Below are 19,240 nucleotides of genomic sequence, written 5' to 3'. Positions count from 1 at the left end.
TACAGCCAGGGTAGACCGTGATAAGAACTATTTCAACAAACGGTGGAGTATTCCTTTAACAGCTCACAGACTTTTTCTCCCCTTTCAGTATCAGTCAACTCATTGCAATTACAGCTACTCGTGACCATCTTTTTTTTTTCACAAACTAAATACTTATTCAAACTTATGCCTGGGTTTATAAGCAGTGGTGACAGAACTGCTGAGGGTAACCGTGAGTTGGAGGAACACAACCCTGGGTCTACGCCACAACATGTATGATCCTCTCCTAATGGGTTCTTGGAGAAGTGCAGCTCAGTTACAGCGTTGTTATTTTCTCATGTTGGCGATGAAGAGAGAATGTGTTAACTCCTCTCTGAAGCTTTCTGCCACAGAAGATACACACTGACACTCCTCTCCAGAAAGATATCACACAATGCAATACACTCAATATTATAGGAATCCATCAGAGGAAACCTGTGATGCAGACCCCCTCAGTGGCCACTCTATTAGATACCAGGGGTCGACCAATACCGGCATATCGAGGCCAATACCGATACCGATTATTAGTAGTTAATGAAACTGAAATTTGGAACCGATATGAATTTATTTTAAACTTAATACACAGTCAAAAAGTAGCTTCCTGAAGTTTTAATGTGCTAACAGTTTGTTTGTAGGTTTTGCAGACTGCTAACAGAACTGTAGCGGAGCCAAAGTAGCGCACCTTTTAATTAATTAACTTTATTTGTTATCGATTAAATAAAACACAAATACAGATAATCTGCAAACAAAAAAATATCGGTCAGGCCGATGATTGGTCAATCCCTATTAGGTACACCTGTAAACTGTAATGCAATACAATACAACAGCTTAGCCACAAAGATAGTAATGTTCAGTTGTGATCGACACTATCAGAGATCTATGTTAATGTTTGCAGTGGTGATAAAGTGTATACAACGCTGCCTCTAGACTATTTTTCAGGTTTTCCTTTCAGTGAAACGGTCAGAATTTTACATATATCCAAGCTACTATTTCTATTTTTATATTACTTTCAGTAAGACTTCTGATTGAATAATATTTGAGATGCTAGGACACATCACTATGAGTGATGATCTTTCGAGCAGGTCCTTCTCTCTCCATGTATCTTTTTGACTTGGACTCATCTGTTCTTTGACAAATCGGGGATTTTGTAAAACCGCTGTGACCGGGTAAGTGAACAGAATCTGGTTAGTTTGACATGACATGACCAACATTTTTCTGTGGAAATCTTTATTTTTTTTTTTGCAACAGCAAAAAGCTGCAATGATCCCTGTTCAGGTTAGCTGTTTGGATGAGGGGTACAAGACATACTGCTCCCACAAAGTAGTGCACGTTGTTAGGTGATGGTTTGAACTGGTGGTCCCAAATCAGCAAGTCATAATCTAAGGGATGGATGTGCTTGTGATCCATCACTGATGCATGTGCTACTCGCTGCCTTTAAAGCCAGTTACCATCACTGGATGTCTTCCCACAAATAACCCCAAACTACTTCAAATGTATGTCAGGTTAACATAAGGAGACGCTAACCCGTACTCCCACTGTAAACCAGCAACATATTCAGCTATGCATTAACCAATTAGAAAACCCTGATACATTTATACAGGTAGATAAAGTTTTCTGTCAGTTACGGTTATTGGTTCAGTCTGCTGAATTTGGTCCTAATGCTTCTTGATGACCACCAGGTTCTTCAGCATGTCGAAGGAGTTCCCATCAGGCTCCACTGAGACCGTGCCTTGCTCCTTGTTGTACACTTGGAGGAAGCCGTTGCTGTCCAGACCCACCACCTCAGCCTCCAGTCCGTCCTCGCTCCAGAGATGCACCCGGGTCCCGCTGAGGTCAGAGCACAGAGAGCCACTGTCACACTTCTGCTTCCCGGGAATTACAAAACTCTGCAACTCAAAGTGGTATCCGCTTCTCAGCCTAAATCAAGAGCTCGATGGCGTTTTAAGCCCCCAACGTCTCCTTCCAGGCAGCGCTGCGATCGTTGACTTCAAGGCACCTAACCCTAACCATAGCCTAATCCTAGTGCCTTCCAGGCAGCCTGGAAGGAGACGTTGGGGGCTTAAAACACAGATAAACAAATCAAGAGTGAGAGCCTTAAAGATTAAAGACTTCAGCCCCTTTCACACACACAGTGCGAACCTTAAGTTATCTACACATTACATAGCGTAGCGCAAATGTCCGAATCAGTTGGATCGGACATCAAACAGGCTTTACCCTGCCAGCTGCCTAATGGAAAAACCAGTGTAATCTATGACTGAGAGAGAATTCACAGCAAGCGCGTGGGTGTGTTGATGACATTTAGACTGGGCAAAACTCGCAACAAACCAGAAGAAAAACAAACGTCCGAGGGTGAAGAAAAAGGGTGATTTACATGAAGACGACAACATCAATGTCTAACCGAAAAGGCAATGAGATTCGGGAACTTCTGTCGATAAGGGCCGATGGCAAAACCTGTCCGACAAATTTAAGGAACCGCAAGAGACTCGTTGTTTATGACCAAATTACCATCGGCTCCGTGACGCGGTGTAATCGGCGTCATGTCCCGTCTCCTGCATGCTCTACCTAGCGCCACCCCTTGTTTAAACCAGAGTATTTTGCACAACCTTGCACAATAGGTTTATCTACATCCTATCTTTACTAGGCAAACAGTTGTACATTTTTACTCCCCAACTTGTACATTAACGTTATCTATATCTGTTCAATCGGTTTTACATTTTATTTCCAAATTGTATATATTTTAAATATTGCTCGTGTAGTATTCAATTATTATTTAATGTATATTGTTTCCTATTATTTAATGTATACTCTGTATGTGTGCTGTGTGTCTGATATTTTTGCTGCTGCAACACCACTATTTCCCATTTCTTTGGGATCAATAAAAAAAAAAAAATCTATCTATTTTCCAACTATCGTCGGGACCCGATTCCTCGGATGTTGTCCCGAGTTCATATGTGAAAACGACTGGAGACTACCCGTCATCTCCGTAGCTTCTTTCCTTAGGCAATAACTCTGATAAACAATATTACCCAACATGCCATGTTCTCCCTACTACTGACTGCCATGTGTCATATGTTTCACTGCCTTCCATTTCCTGTCCTCGGCACATTATGCTCACTGTATCCAAATACTTCTGTACAGTATGCACATTTTTATCAGAGCCAAAGACTGCATTAGAATCGTAGATTTCGGTGTTTGATTTGTTCGTATTTAAAGTAAAATATAATACACACTGGAACATGGGTGTATTTTTTTGAATTTATTGTGTCGTGATTAACTTAAAAAAGTGTTAAAAGAGCAATGATTCAGCCGTTTAGACGTGCACTTTCCATGCGAGGAGGAGTATTACACGTCTTTTCACCACTAAACACAAACCGCTGTCATTAGTTGTAATGACAAGCAGTAAGGGAACGGTTCTTTTTTGAGATGGAGACACACTTTCCGTACAAAGATCAAAACAGAGCAATAGATACAGGTAGGGAGTCAGTCCTTCCAGAAAGATTAGTTGTTTTGTGACTGTTGCGGGGAAAAATCCTTGATTATGCGGCACGTTTTCTTAAAAAATGTGAATATGCGGGATATTTATGCAATTTTATGCGATGAAATTGGGGGAATTTGCAAAAACTGCGGCTTGATGAAAAAGAAAACAAAAGTGATTCCCAAACACTGCCCAAAACCTGCTTTTTTTTTTAAAACTTCATTTCAAAAAATAGTTTACAGAAATTCAGTCATCGCAATACGTAAACAAATAAGATACAAAAATATATACAAATACTATACTAAAAGTCTAAACAGAGGGAAATAAAAGATACAAAAGAGACAGACTTTCTAAAATCGTTAATAATATAGACAGCAGTAGACATCAGATATTAAGATAGCTTTCTGATACCAACTTAAGAGACTCAAAGTACATGTCAAATTCCCCCCCAACACCCTGCATTTTGATGAAGTTCACGTTGCGTAATTATGCCACTTCATAACGTTCCCATGGCAACAGGGGAAAATTGCTGCTCTTGTGTGAAGTAAACGCAACATTTTTCAACTTTCTGCTAAGATATATGTGACTTTTTTGAAACGAAAATGCGGGGATTATGAAATCATGCAAGCCCCACATATTTTGCGCGGAAATCGGCAATTTATGTGGCGAAAGTGCGACGTATTTGAAAAAATGCGGACTTTGGCTGATTATGCACTGAATTATGCGATCGCATAATCACGTTTTTCTGGAGGGACTGAAGAGTGAGAATTGTTGCTAGCTACACACTATCCAAAGACAGCAACATGGGAAGTGAATTCATGTCCTTCTGACTGGCTGATGTTTGATTTCCAAATCAACTTGACTACATGCCTGTGACAACGGTGATCTCCACCCATGGTTCTGCCCCCAAGCTGGGATTGGTCAGTTGATTGTTTATCACTTTGACATGGGCAATGTGTCTCCATCTCCAGAAAAAAAGGAAACAGCTCCTATGCTACTCTTCATGAAAACTGGCAGTACTTAGCATTTAATATTGGTAGTTCCATGCTGTACGGTTAGACAACGCTGACATGTGAGGCACTCTTCACTTTGTTTTCTGTGTTATGATTTGATTTTAATGTGGCATGGAAAATTCACAACACAATGCATTCGGTTATTAAGACAAAAAGTTAAATAATTGTCCTTTCAACATATGTTTCATTTGACTGTGACAGTGTAAATGCATACATAAAAATACATATAACAATGTGTTCTGTATTTCACTTCATTTCTTTCTTTGTTTGATTCGTTTCATTCAGAAAGTTTGCAGCGGCTCCAGGTTCAAATCTGACCCACGGCCCTTTGCTGCATGTCATCCCCTCTCTCGCCCCCCCCCTTTCCTATCGGTCTATACTATCTAATAAAGAAAAAGCGCCCAAAAATGATCTCTCATGAACAGCATATGGATACGCAAAATGTTTGTATGTACAGTATGCATGTTTGAAAACATGAAAAAAAAAAAAAAAAAAAAAAAAAAAAGGTGACTAAATGAGAAGTACAACCTGAGTACAAAGCCCAGTGGGGGTGTGTGCAGTGGCTCACCTGTGCAGCCACCTCTTGTAGTAGGTGGGCAGAACGGCGTCCGGGCCCCCTTGCTGGAAGCTGCTGATGAGCGTCTCCAGGCAGTTGACGGAGCGAGCGATGAGCTGGGCGCCGCCGAGCGGCTGCAGGCTGCAGCGATGCTCCGTGTTGTACTGCTGGATCAGGTCGTTGATACACACGGTCGGGTTGCTGTTTGCCACGTTGAACCCACAGCCTGCAGGGCATACCATGGGCAAGAAAATAGTGATAGGTCAAGAGACTGTATTTCACTGCTACTTGTTGGATGATGCGTTGCAAAAGCCTGTATTATTACTAGCGACTAATTATTTGTCCCACCCGTTATTATTATGGATAGAGTAGGGGTAAGGTGAAAGCACACTAAATACTAAATACAAATTAAGAATACAACATGACGACACACAAATGGGCCGTTTCATTCACACTCCCCCCGCCGCACAACCCAGCGGCAAATCGCCGGATCACTTTTTTTTTTTCCGTGAATGCCCCGTAACTGTTATAGATATGGTATGTAAGACGAATCAACTGAAGTAAGGAAGGGGAAAAAAAGTAATGGCTGCGGTGGAGGTTGTTACCTATGAGCAGATGAAAAGTTGATCCAAGTACAGTGGAAGTCACCAGTACTCCCCCGAGCTTCATCAGGTCACTGTAATAGATGTCATTGGGCCACTTCACCCTCAGGTCTATGTCCTGATGAAGGTTGAAATATGTGCACACACCATCAATCATTTACAGAAGACATTTTCATTTACTACCCAATGCAGTGGTCTTAAATATGCCATCACTTTGTGATACAATATGATATTTTGCTGCTCCGGAAAACTATTTGAATGATGTTGAGAATGTATATAGTAGACAGTATGTGTAGGCTAATACAGCCTAATAATATCTTAGTGTTGAGGAAGCTGGTATAAATGAAGAGTGTGTAGGCGGATACCTCGTATCCAGGAAGCGTGCGAACAGCCTCCACCACGGCCAGAGCAGCCAGATGCTGCAGGAAGGGTATCCTCTGTCCGAGCCTGGAGCTCAGCTCAACCTGGACCGCCAGGGTGAACATGGCACACCCCAGGGGGCTGAGCCACGCGTTCCCGCCCCGACCTGCAGCCGCAGCAAACACAGGGGTCATACACGGGGACGTTAAGCAAGGGGACGTTAAGTGGTACCAAATAGGGCTGCACGAGATGAGGAAAATATGCGATAATGTAGTTGGATATTGCGATAACGATATTAAGTGCGATAAATAAACAGATACTAAAGTGTACTCAGTGCTGCCATTCTGTTGTTTTAAAGTGATCATATTATGCTAATTTTCAGGTTCATAATTGTATTTAGAGGTTAATTTCAGAATAGGTTTACATGGTTTAATTTTCCAAAAACACCATATTTCTGTTGTACTGCACATTGCTGCAGCTCCTCTTTTCACCCTGTATGCTGAGCTCTCTGTTTTAGCTACAGAGTGAGACATCTCACTTCTGTTCCATCTTTGTTGGGAGTCGCACATGCTCAGTAGCTAGGTAAGGACTACTAGCCAGTCAGAAGCAGAGTATGAGGGCGTGCCCTGACAGTACCTAGGTAAGGACTACTAGCCAGTCAGAAGCAGAGTATGAGGGTGTGCCCTGACAGTACCTAGGTAAGGACTACTAGCCAGTCAGAAGCAGAGTATGAGGGTGTACCATGCTAGCAGCTAGGTGAGCATTATAACGTGTGTTCCAAAGTGACCACGTTGGTCTCTGAAGTAAAGGCTGGACTACAATAGAGCTGTTTGGAGCAGTTGGTGAACAGTGTTTTCTGTTGGAGATGGTAAGTCCCTTTGGGGGGGACTTTGGACTTTTTCACTTTGTAAACCTATAAGGTAGACGAAAAGATATATAACACAATAAAGGAAAGGGAAAAAAAATATTAGTATTCTGCTAAAATACAACAAATTGCTTGTTGAATTTAAAACAAATGAAAGGAAATCATCTCCAACATTCTTTTATTGAACAAATTGAACTAAATGTAAAAGGGAGGACTAAAAACAGAATGACAGTTTCAACTTTCAACTAACTTTCTCAGAGTGTCTATCGTGATACGCCGCAGCCTTTCAAAATACAAATACCATGAATAAAACCAAAACTGAATGCAAGTCAAACTTTGCCATGGTAATACATTTGAGGTGTGTGTGTGCGATCGTTGTGTGTGTGCAGGTTTACAGTGTGCTGGAGCACTGACCTCTGCCCTGGCTTTGTCGAGCAGCTACCGCTATTAATCCCACATCCTTTGGTAAGTGCAGAGTCAGCCTGGAGAGAGAGAAGAACGATGAGCACAGAAATTAGTTAAAACCTTCTTCAAAGTGCCTTAAAAAGGGACACCTACGCTGTGTCTGGAATCATTCACTGGTTCACTACTCCCTATAATCGGGGAGTTCTATGGGAGCTCAGCGATAAAATGAAAAAAACAACAACTTTTGGACACTACACAGCCATTTTCTCTACGCCAACAGTTAGGTTATTGCTGTCGCACAGATTAAACACCCGCTGCCGTTGCTATTCTTCCAAAACAACAATCCAGCAAGAGCCAGCAGGGTGACCGGATTACTCCCTTAAGTTAAAGGACAATTAATCAGCAGCTATTTTAATAATCAACACATTTTTTTCAAAGAAGTTGGTTGGACAGAAAAAGATATTTGAGAATATTAACATTGTGCTTTTTATAAAAAAAAAGAAAGAAAACAAATAATTTTAAATACCAGTCAATTACCGCTAATGAAGAAAATAATCAGCAGAATAATAGATAGATGAAAATAATAATTAATTAGTTACTACAAGATTAAGTACTCTTTCTAAACCGCGAAAAAAGGACTTGCTTCTTTGTTGAGCAAACCGTCTTTGGCTGAGACTAAACACACACAGCATGCAGAGAGCATATTAACCAGACAGAAGCACTTTTCATTTTGCAGTTTGGCCAACTGATTGAACTCGTCAGCTACAGTTGTCATTAAAGCCAGCGGAGATGGTCACTTACTAAACCTCTCTCTCTCTCTCTCTCTCTCTCTCTCTCTCTCTCTTTACGGTTCATGAAGTTCCTTAATAACGTTAATGCAAGTTATAACTTGAAGTGTGGTTGTACTGCCATGATCATCCTGCAAGGTTGTAATTATTAGCACAGTGTGGCAGTCAGCATTTCATCAATGCTCATTTGAAAACTGGGGGGCTGTGTTACTACCAGAAACCAAAGAGAAAATGTTTGCACATTCTCTCATCTCCAAATGCAATTAAAGCTGATCCAGTGACCCAAAGCAACTGCCCTCTATTGGCTAGTGAACAAAGATTGTGAAGCTGCCAAAGCAAGCGAGCAAGGCCTTTCTGCTATTGTGATGCAAAGTTGGTCAGTGGTAAATCAGCTTAAGCACAGTCCCAGTGTGAGGCTGCTGGATAGAGCTTTGTAACAGACTTCTCTAAGAACTGTTTATCAAAGGGATAGATGGATAGCTCAATCTAGATTCTGAGCTCAGGGAATTTTGGGGTGACAGGCTGTTTACTTTGTACTGCAGACTAAATTAGCATCAAGTTTATAAGCCTTCAGGCAGGTTAACTACAGGTGATCGGTACGATTGATTATGAAAAGCAGTTCACCAATTTTCTCGTCTATCTTATAATGGTCTATAACCACGACGTTCCACTTCCGGGATTGTTCAGGTGCCGCTGGAAATTCCGCCGGATGTCTTTCATTTCGGCCGGATGTTCGTTACCTTCCTCTTCCTTTGTGTTGGCGTTCTAACCTCCGGTGGATTTGTGAGGACTATGGTTAACTGCTCCTCAGATCTCTGCAGGGTAAATCCAGACAGCTAGCTAGACTATCTGTCCAATCAGAGTTTTCTGTTGCACGACTAAAACTACTTTTGAGCGTACACGTTCCACCAAAACAAGTTCCTTCCCGAGGCTATTTTGCAGTGGCACCGTGGCTCCGTCTGGCGCTTAGCGCCGCCCAAGACGATTGTGATTGGTTTAAAGAAATGCCAATAAACCAGAGAACGTTTTTCTCCCATGCCGGAATGCTGTGTGGACCAGCCAGATCCTCCTCTGCAGCGCTGTGAAGGAAGGTCTGGCAATGCGAGAATAATCTCATAACAATAGCCAAGTGCCCATATGTAACTTCCTAATGCCCTTACAATGAAAGGGATGGTGGACAAAATCCACAGTCCTTATTGCGTGCAAAAATGTATTCAAATTTGATCTGAAGCTAATGAACCAAGTTAGACGAATCAAGTGTCATCCAAAGTTACAGCCTTCTTATTACGCCACTGTTACTACTTTGGTTACCCACTTGATTTGATTAACTCAGACTTCTGAAGCCCATTAGGAAAGTGGCCAGTGTGAACAGGAGGAATGATTACAGCAAGCTAAATCTCTTTCAATCTTCATATGGGCACCTGACTATTGTTTTAAGACAGCCTTGAAAAAAATGGGAACCTATCCTTTAAAGTTCACCTGTGGAGGTTTTTTTTTTTTTTTTTTATAACAGCACTATTTGCAAATCCTTTAATCTATGCAAATATGTCAGCCAGACGTGTATAGCTAAGGGCAAAAGAAAACATGTGGGGATGTTTTTCTGAAAAAGCTCACAGCTTCAGGAATTTGTTCACTTAACTGAGGCTGATTACAGTGGACGTTTTGTATAGCGCTTCTGCAGCCAAGTAACTGCCAACATGTGCTCACTGATGAAGAAAAAACTGATTTTAAAAACAAAACCCTGGGTCTCTGCTGTCAAAAACCTATCGTCTTTAGCCTCAGATGGAAGGAAGTCATCTTGCAAACTGAATATTAATAGCCTACTGCATATGCAGAAAACTGGGAAAGACAAGAAAAAAAAAAAAAAAAACGTATTTTTTCTACGTGATTGAATTATGTTGGGAGTACAAATCTTTAGAATTTTAAATATTTCGATATGAATTGACAAACACACACAACTGGGATGAGAGTGGAACCCGGTCCAGCACTTACTGTGTGAGATCTTAATGTACGCCCGTATTAGCTGGAGCATGACCCTGCTGAGGGTGAGGCTGGTTAGGAGGGGGTTAGTCCCTGCTGAGGTTGGAACTGGGGGATGCTGCTGTTTGGCAGGACCACCGGAGAATGAGCCTGATCCGTGACTGACAGGTCTCTGCCGACAATCAACCCCCACGGAGACCAAGACCAGGGGCCCAGCTGGCTCTCTCGAGTCCTCGTGCTTCAGAAATTAGCTTTATATGAGAAGAGCTGGCCTCTTCTGTTATTGCAGAACTGTCCAGGGTTTTCCCCTAGGTTTGTGGAAGATTTTTAGATTTCTTTTAGGGTTTAGGGGTCCTCCCTCACTAAAATTTACATATTATTATCACTATATCTGTGTCTAAAACAGTGGAAAGGCTAGAGCAGATAATAAATAAATAACACTCAAAAAGGTTAAAGACAAAACTCGTTAAAGAAGTCCAACTACAATCATTAGATCTGAGAAAAGTCTTTTAGTTTTGACGCTCACATTGACTTTACTTAGGTGCTGCACCAAAGCCTTATTATGACAGGGAAACCCTGCTGTCTGCACTAAGTGGGGACACAGGACAGAGCTGGGAATACATTTGGGAAACGTACGTACCCCATTCAATCTGTGAAGGCCTGAACTGTAGAAGTGGATCAATGTACACACTGCAAAACACTAAGATGCCCATTCCTAATTCATTTCTGATCCTGTCACTAATACTTTTACCATCAACAATTATCAAGTTATCAGTTAAAAATGCTGAAGTGATAACATTATGTTCAAGCGCAAAAGACCGAATCCCGTGACGTCACACCAACACAAAAATCCCTTATCCCCTTAACGCCGACTGTCGCTAATTTGCATCAGACCCCTTCCATTCCGACTGCAGGCGAGATAGCGTGTGTATTCCCCCCAATGCCGGTGTGTTTACATGCGATACATACCTCGGAACCTTTTGCATGCACTGGTTTCTCGTAGGACCGGTCGGAGTGGGAGATACATCCGGTTCACGGAAGCGAAATTAACCATAACCCTAACCCCTAACCCTAACCCTAAACCTAATCCTACCCCTAAAACTAACCCTAATCCTAACCCTAAAGAAACTATTGTCAATGTTAGGGAGTAGGAGAGTGTTTTCTTTCTTGCCGTTGTCAAGATCCATGTATTTGTCATTTACAGTTTAGAAGTTCTAACAACTTTGTGACATGAATGAAATCTACTGTGTGTTTTATTCATTTTACCATTTTGTAAAGAATTTTACCATAATGCCTGTTGTCGCTAATTTGCATCATACCTAAATTTATATCTATTCCATATGCTATAGACAAATTAACAATCTCAACTTAATAGGCATCAGCTTGGAGCCAGAAACACACATAATATTTTGTTTATATAATTGTGAATAAATTCAGGCGTCAAGGGGTTAAAGGTAGACAAATGGCAGTTGATGAGAACTGCGGAGATATGGAGATATGTGAACTCGGCAAACTTAAACACCGAGGTCTAACCTTTGGGTCCTCTCTGCTGGGCTTATTTTCTGTCCTGTGTAGCTTTGCTAGCATCTTTGATTAACCAAATCTAGTGCCAGGAACAGCAACATGTCACCGCCGGTCAGACACACTGCTAGGTTGGGTGGTGTCCTTTTCTTTAGTCTGCGGCCCAATCATAGACTGTATATAGTATTTACAGATTTACAGGTAAATTAGCTCTACAGGCTAACGTTAGCCAAAGTGTGGAGCATCAAACACGCATCTTAGATGAAGGAGATGAGAGTATATCCAGCTGTTCCTCGTCCCTGTTTGTTTACAGCTGTTAAATCATATGTACGGGACCACGGGGGGGTTTCTGCCCGGAAGTTATTGGAAACAAACATTGGGATTGGTCTATATGATCAAATATGTATCCGTGCGGACTGGATCAGCAAAAAGATGATATTATAGATATAACACACATTTCTCAAGACTCCCAACCTTCTTTTTTTGGTTACAACCAAGTGATATGAAAGATGTATGTAGTGCATGGGGACACCACGAAACCCAAGCAGTCAGTCAATCCCACAGGTTGGGAACAAACCTCCAAGTTAGTCTAACTTAAATGGAGGGGGAAACTATTTTCCCAAAATATACACTGTAAACATCTTACAGACCCACGTCCTGCTTCAGCTTTGACCTACTGTACTTACATGTACTGTAGTTGTGTGCAACCTATCTTCATAGTTTTGAATCAGGACCACCGGCATATGGAAGTTGTGGAAAATAAGGTGGAAGCCCACTAAAACACCTTTTATTACGACTGTATTATTGATTGTAGTTAACTGATGTCTACCTTAGTGCTTGTGTAGTAGAATAGGTAAATGGGTTTAAATGGTCTAGTCCTAATATGTGTCTTATATTATTTCTGTGGTGGGTTTCTGCTCAGACTTTTCTGCAACGGGTCAGAGAACCACGCCTCCGATCCTTTAAAGTTGGAAAGTGTCTTATTTAGAAATGAAACTCTCTCAGCCAACATGGCCATCTCAACATGCAAAGAAGCTCAAATTCATTTCTGGAACTCAATTATGAGATCAGTAACAAATCATATCCCTCTTGTGTCCTAACACTTTAATGCTCTTACACACTCGATGGGTGGCTGTCAATAAAGGAGGAGGGTGAGTGCTGTGGTTATGTGTCTTAATGCGTTCCTTAGTACTCAAGTGATCTGTACATAGGCCAGCTCAAAGCTGGAACGCTGGGGGCAATTGCATTCCTGGAGAAAGTTAATCTCATTCTGAAAGCACATCCACTGAATGTTACAGAGGCCACCGCGAGCTCGGAGAAAAGCCTTTAATGTAATACCAAAATGATCATTCGGCTCCATAGAAGGATGCAAACTAAGTAGCAATAATAAGCAATTACATCCACACAATGACAAAAAGTAAAAGAAAAAGATTGCAAATGAGGGAAACAGACTATGTGGTAGGGCTGAACGATATAAGGAAAAAGATCTAACTGCGATTTTCCTGCCAGATATTGCGATTACGATTCCATTTGCGATTTTTTTAAAGCTACATATTGCACATCTACGATCATGTTAAAGTAATAAAAAAGAAAAGATAAATCCATTGAAAATAGGACATTTCTGTAAACAATCTGTGATATGTAACATTATTCCAGCATTTATCTTATGAAAAAACGGTAAATATAACAATGAAAAGAGGAATAAAAAAGGTTAAATTAGACCAAATATTACACATTCGATTAATCGAGGTCTTTGCGATAAGCTAATCACATTCTTTCAAAACGATGGCTTGATGGAAACGACTGCCATCAGTACTCTCACTGGAACAGCAGGTAACAGCACGTGGGCACACATTACAATGCAATCCATTTGTGGGATCACAAGCCTGTTCACAAATCATGTATGTTTGGATCGGAGCAGGCACTCTCTACTTATGGTCCTAAAACACAAATATGCCGCCATGGCTTGTTAAAAAAATGAAGAGGGGAAAAAAAGAGAGGGTGAGAAAGGGAGATATTATATTTTCTTATCCCATAATAACACCCAAACGAGAATGAAAGTATCCTATTAACAAGCAGTGTCTGTGTGCCATTGAGCTCCAAAATGTTTATTTTATTTAAAATATTTCAAAATTTGTATTATTATGTTATTAAAACACTGTTGCACTGGGTGAATTCATTAACATGAACGCACACACTTTATTTGGACTCAATCCCACCTACACCTTCCCACTCCCCTAGATACTTACTTGATTAATCCACCGTTGAAAATAGTCCCCACGAATGCACTATTTCCCCGTTGGAGGAGCGTGTGATAAAAACTACAGTGACCAGCTGGTTTAGGAAATTACTGTGCAAGAGTGTTAATATGAGCACGGGTTCTCTTATGAGGTACTTGCATTGTTCAGGAACAGCGGTTCACGAACCCGCTCAAAGCAGATCGAAATGATAGACTGCCAGATGTAGGATCTGGCTCGCCCCTCCAGGACTGGAACAAACCAGTCCAGTTGGCTAGTGGGAGCCCACTTTAAAATTACAGCCACGCTAAAGTGGAAAAATCTGAAAACTAGAGTACTGAGAAACATACAAGGTTTGCATTGTGCTATACTAATGTAACCCTTTCCAAACAGCGTACAGCCTGCTAACAGTTTTAAAGCTTTGCAATTTGGATTGGTCATTATAACTGGTGATGGTCACAGCCAGCTAAAAAATAAGGAAGCTGCTACCTGAACAATTGCATTGGCTAATAAGAATGCATCTCTGAAGTGTGGAATCCATTTGTAAATGTATAAACGCCTGTATTTATTGGCATACAATACTATATAGCAATAATGAAAGAACAGACGCTACCTATTTTGCAAGGGCAACGTCGCTGCAACCAGGGCTTACTGCCGCCCAGGATGGTTCTCATTGGTTTAAAGAAATACAGCTTTATCAGTGAGCTTAATAAAGATCACTTCGCTACATCTTATTTAGCAATTTTCTTTTGACTAAGGACAAAAGAGAATGGTTTGGCAATGAACCTAGAGCCCCCACAATCAAGAATCAGAATCAAATTCTATTTTGAGATTCCCATCATTAGTCAAATTTCAAGCCAGAAATTGGTATATTGACTGTGATAGATCTTTACAATGATGTTTTGGGTAACCCGCAGGACTTTTTTTAAAACAACCTAAATAAGAACAAAGTTATAAGTAATAATGGCTGCACCAAAACCATTATTTTGCTTATCGAGTAATCTGTGTGTCTTGTTTTGTTTACAATAATAGAAAACAAACAAAACAGAAAATGTAAGTTCAAACCAAAGAATTTCTGTCAAGAAATGATTAACTTTATATGATGATGATAATAATAATAATAATAATAATAATAATAATAATAATAATAATAACAGTTGCAGCTCTAGTTGTAGTAAAATGTGCAGATGTGCAATAGGCAAAGGAAAACAGGCTTAGGTTATTTGAGGAAGGTGATCAAAAGCCGTCCAGAAAATGTGCACTCTGTGGTGTCACTCTCACTGCTGAGACCCATTTCATGTCCTCAGATCATTCTGTGACCATTGTCATCCATTCATTCCAACAAGATCAGAACAAAGGCATACAAAGTAGCACGTTTGACAGACAGAGAGGGGAGGCATTGTCCCAAGAGGAGGAACATGGGCCTCTAAATCCCTGCTCAGGACTCTTTGTTTTAGGGGGGCAGCTAAGCCACAGGGGTCACCTCTAAGATACAGCGGATCAGGAGGATAAACGCCTAGCAGCCGAGAGAAGAAAGGTGGAAGAGGACCTGTGATCATAAGCTACGTGCATGTCGCCATCTTTCTCACACACCGCAACAAGGCAGGCCAATGGCAGCAAACAAAAAGGAGAGAGTGGGGGCTCTGGTTTCTTTAAAGCAGCCCCACACATCAATCTGTTAGGTCTTCTCAAACACACCTGATCAAGAAATTTTTTTTTCCAACAGCACCTGTCACTTTGGAAATAAAGCTGAGTCATATTTACAGACAGATGTAAAGATACTAATCTACTAAGGATGGAATTAAACAGATTCTATCATTACATTTCCTAACAAACACATAATCTAACTAATTACATGGGTGAATTTGAAGTGGTCAGTTAAAATATAATTTTTCTGAAAGCCATTTATGTCCCAAACCATTCTCCTCCCAAAAAAAAACCTCTCACTTCCCAGATTAAAAATATCTCAGATTAAAAGATTATTTCTGCCATCGATGCTCATTTTTGAAACAGGATTTGCCGTGCATAAGCGTGTTTGCATTGATCATTCAGCGGCATCAAAGGCATGATCAATAGGAGAGGACAAACTAATCTGTAAATGTGATTAATTGAGCTAATCCTGTTTACTGAGGGACAGCAGAAATTATCATTTCCAAATAGCACTATTGGAAGTGATCAATGAGAGAGCGCAGCTCCATTACCACAGGGCAGCTGAGGCACCAATGCATGACCTTGCTTTGCTGACTGCTTGTCTGGACTCGGCCTGCCTGGTCTGGCAGAGGTTCTGGGCAGCAATACGAAATAATCCATTAGACTGAATGCATGCCTTTAAATGGCCATTATTCTGCGTTTTAGGCCAAAGCAAGTCTCCTGTTATTGAGGTCCTGCAATCTACGTCACAGCCTCCAACAGCTGGAGCTGCTAGCATGTAGATGTTATTACACACTTTCACATGAGATAGTCTCAAAGTCAATTTTTATCCACCAGACGTGTTTAAAAAATAAAAAATAAAAAATAAATGCCGCACAAGTAGAGGAAGTAGCAAATCTAGAGTTACATTTTGTCAAATTCAGATCGACAAACATCACAGAGATTTATGGTTATCAGCAATTGCCCGTTGTTGGAGAGCAAACTACAGAAGAAGAGACCACTGTTTTGTGGTGTTCCACTTGGAGCCCACAGAGTTTACCTTGCTTTGCAGGGACTTATAAAAAATCCTTGCAGGTAGTTATAAAAAAAAATATGAACGATACCTTTCATGTCCTGGAAAAGATGCCAGTTAAAAAGTCACTATTGTAACTTTAGTACACATGTGAACTGAACCGAATGAGCAAATGTTCATTTCACAGTGATCCGTTTTCAGGTGTGATTATGATGAACAGTGTGTTTAAAGCAAGTTAACGTACAGTATATATTATATGTTCATATGAGTCCTGCAGCAGTGTTCACTGTCACATTAGTCTCAATTCATTAAGAAACGGGGCTCGTTGTGTGGGATAAAGCTCAACATATGGATGAGAGGTGGCCAGTAGAAGTTTTTTTTTGTAATTTATCATTCAGTTTCATTTTGTTTGTTTTTTTAGGAATAGACCGATTATGGGCACCGGCCAATTTTTGGCAGTGTGCAGATGATCTGTATCTGCGTTTTATTTGCCTGATAACCGATAAAGTGAATGAATTAACAAGTGGTCTACTTTGGCTGGGCTCCAGCTCTGTGTCTGTCCCTCTGCTTCGGGACAGGGGTTTGACTCCCCCCCCACAACACCATCTGACTCTCTCTTACTGGGTATTATGTTAAAAGTTTCTCATTTATTAAATGATTGCTTCAAGCATCTAAACAACGTTTTGTGTTGGAGTTTGTAACATTCCAAAATCTTAATTTGGACTGTAAATGCATATTGGTTCCAAATATCAGTTATCAGTTTCATTAACTAATAATAATAATAATAATTGGTATCTGTATTGGTCTTGAAAAACCAGTATCGGTCGATCCCTACTTTTTTATAACTACCTGATGCACCAGTTCAACTGAGGCTAGACAGTATGCATGCTTCTATTTTTAGGCATGACATCTGTGTTTACCTTATGTAAAGTCTATAACACACTATATAACAGAAAACAGGTGTGACAAGTAGTCACATTTTTTTTGTGTTTGAGTATATTTGTTGTATATGTACAAACACAACATATATGCATTTAGGAATACCATATTAAGTAAAAATTGGGTTTTGATCCAAGGCCTGAAGATTCTTGCAAGCCCCGCCTTTTAACAATATGAAAACTTGTCATTTGAGTTCCTCTTGTACATTACCGGTGCACATTCCATATCACTTTTGCAATTAACAAAATCACCTCAAAGTGATTGATTCATAGGGTTCCTGGGGCTTTCGGGGGCCCCAGGGCAGTCATGTTTCTTTTCCCATCAGACTTTATGAGTGATGTCATCATGTTCCTGTATATGTTATTATTACTGATAGAAACAATGGCCAACCCTCTGAAAGTAATATCCTAGTTGCAGTGAACAAGAATGATCCTTTAAGGGAGCTGCTGTAGGGAGGCTGGACAGTCTGCTCCCAGCAAGATGTCAAATGTAAAAAAACTGAATTAAGCTTAAGTAAGAGGGTTTGTATTATGTTGTACAAATGCAGCCATTGGCTTGTTTTTGGTCAACATTTCAATACACTACAGTGTTTTCCTCAGCTTTATAAAAGTGCACGTGGCCGGGTTGGCTCAGAGGGTAGAGCAGGCGCACATATACTTCCTGAGGTCCAGGGTTCAAAACCGACCTGTGATGATTTCCTGCACGTCTTCCCTCTCTTTCTCACCTAGCTGTCCTATCAAATAAAGGCAGAAAAGCCCCAGAAATAATCTTAAAAAAAAGAAAAGACTTAGGTGGATGTATTCGGCTGGGGGGTTTAGGACTATAGCTATTTAGGGGTATAGCACTCAAAAGGATTAAAGTCAAAGAAGTCCCACTACGATAAGATCTGAGGAAAGTCTTTACGTTAGTTTTGATGCTCACACTGATTTTACATTCTTGGGCTTAGGTGCTGCACAAAACGGCTTGAGTGCTAGACCTAAAAAAATGATAATGGCAGGGAAAGCCCTGCCCGGAACCAATCACAAGAGAGAGTAGTTTTACCTGCTCACACTAAATGTAGCCTTTGGATTCTAACAGATTACACTGCTTGCTGACAGGTCGGTGTAGTCTTGTCGAAGCTGCGGACCCTGCGTGCGACTCTATGGAACTTCAACATCACAAGGCTCTAGAGTATAACATACCTTCCACTGGACATGTGAAGTGCAAGTCAAACACTGCGCCATATGTTCCCCAGAATAAGAAATGGGGACGTTTAGGCATCTGCTTACAATCTTTTATAATTGCAGGTGGAGCATGCAAGGTCAATTGGGCCAATTTGATTTTTATGGTCAAACCTGTTGCCACAGTTATGAGGAATCCATTTTCTCTGCACCAACCCCCCCCCCACACTGCTTGTTCTGTGGTTTGTATTTTTCACAGGAAACAGGACTCTAATTCCATACAGTGTCAGTTTGGATATTGGATTGCTTGTCAAAACAAACAGTGATCGCCAGGGCTATTGCCCAACGACTGGAACAGCTTTAAGTAGAAGAATCCGTTGTTAAGGTTGTTTTTCTATTCAGATTTCCAGAACATGAAGGCGTTCCACTGCAGGTACTCTTTATCTTTTTATGTGACTCTCAGTCACAGCAACTGTGACATTATGACAGTGTTTAAATAAAATAAAAAACTGGGTAAATGCGAAACACACCTTTCCAATGTGCAGACAGTATGGAAAACAGAATTTCTATGACCACAAGTAGAAGTGGAAAATAATCAGAATCACATTTACATCTAGCGCTGCTTCGATTCCTTTATGCATCAGAGAAAAATAAAGCGG

At 40.7% G+C, this 19,240-nt stretch overlaps 1 protein-coding gene across 2 annotated transcripts in view; it reads right to left on the bottom strand.

Moving 5' to 3' along the window:
- The window catches only part of hlcs (holocarboxylase synthetase (biotin-(proprionyl-CoA-carboxylase (ATP-hydrolysing)) ligase)), a 48,041-nt gene continuing 28,801 nt past the window's right edge, over positions 1–19,240 (bottom strand). For both annotated transcript variants that reach the window (XM_028596383.1, XM_028596384.1), the window contains 5 exons: positions 7,304–7,371; positions 6,030–6,190; positions 5,668–5,782; positions 5,075–5,288; positions 1–1,845 (listed from right to left, as the gene is read on the bottom strand). In XM_028596383.1, the coding sequence (XP_028452184.1) occupies positions 1,674–1,845; positions 5,075–5,288; positions 5,668–5,782; positions 6,030–6,190; positions 7,304–7,371 (730 nt within the window). In that variant the 3' untranslated portion in view covers positions 1–1,673. The remainder of the gene's footprint in view (positions 1,846–5,074; positions 5,289–5,667; positions 5,783–6,029; positions 6,191–7,303; positions 7,372–19,240) is intronic.

Source organism: Perca flavescens, chromosome 13, assembly GCF_004354835.1.
Source record: "Perca flavescens isolate YP-PL-M2 chromosome 13, PFLA_1.0, whole genome shotgun sequence".
Lineage (NCBI taxonomy): Eukaryota > Metazoa > Chordata > Actinopteri > Perciformes > Percidae > Perca > Perca flavescens.
The sequence above is the reverse complement of the archived record's forward strand: the minus strand, read 5'-3'. Positions and strand labels throughout refer to the sequence as shown.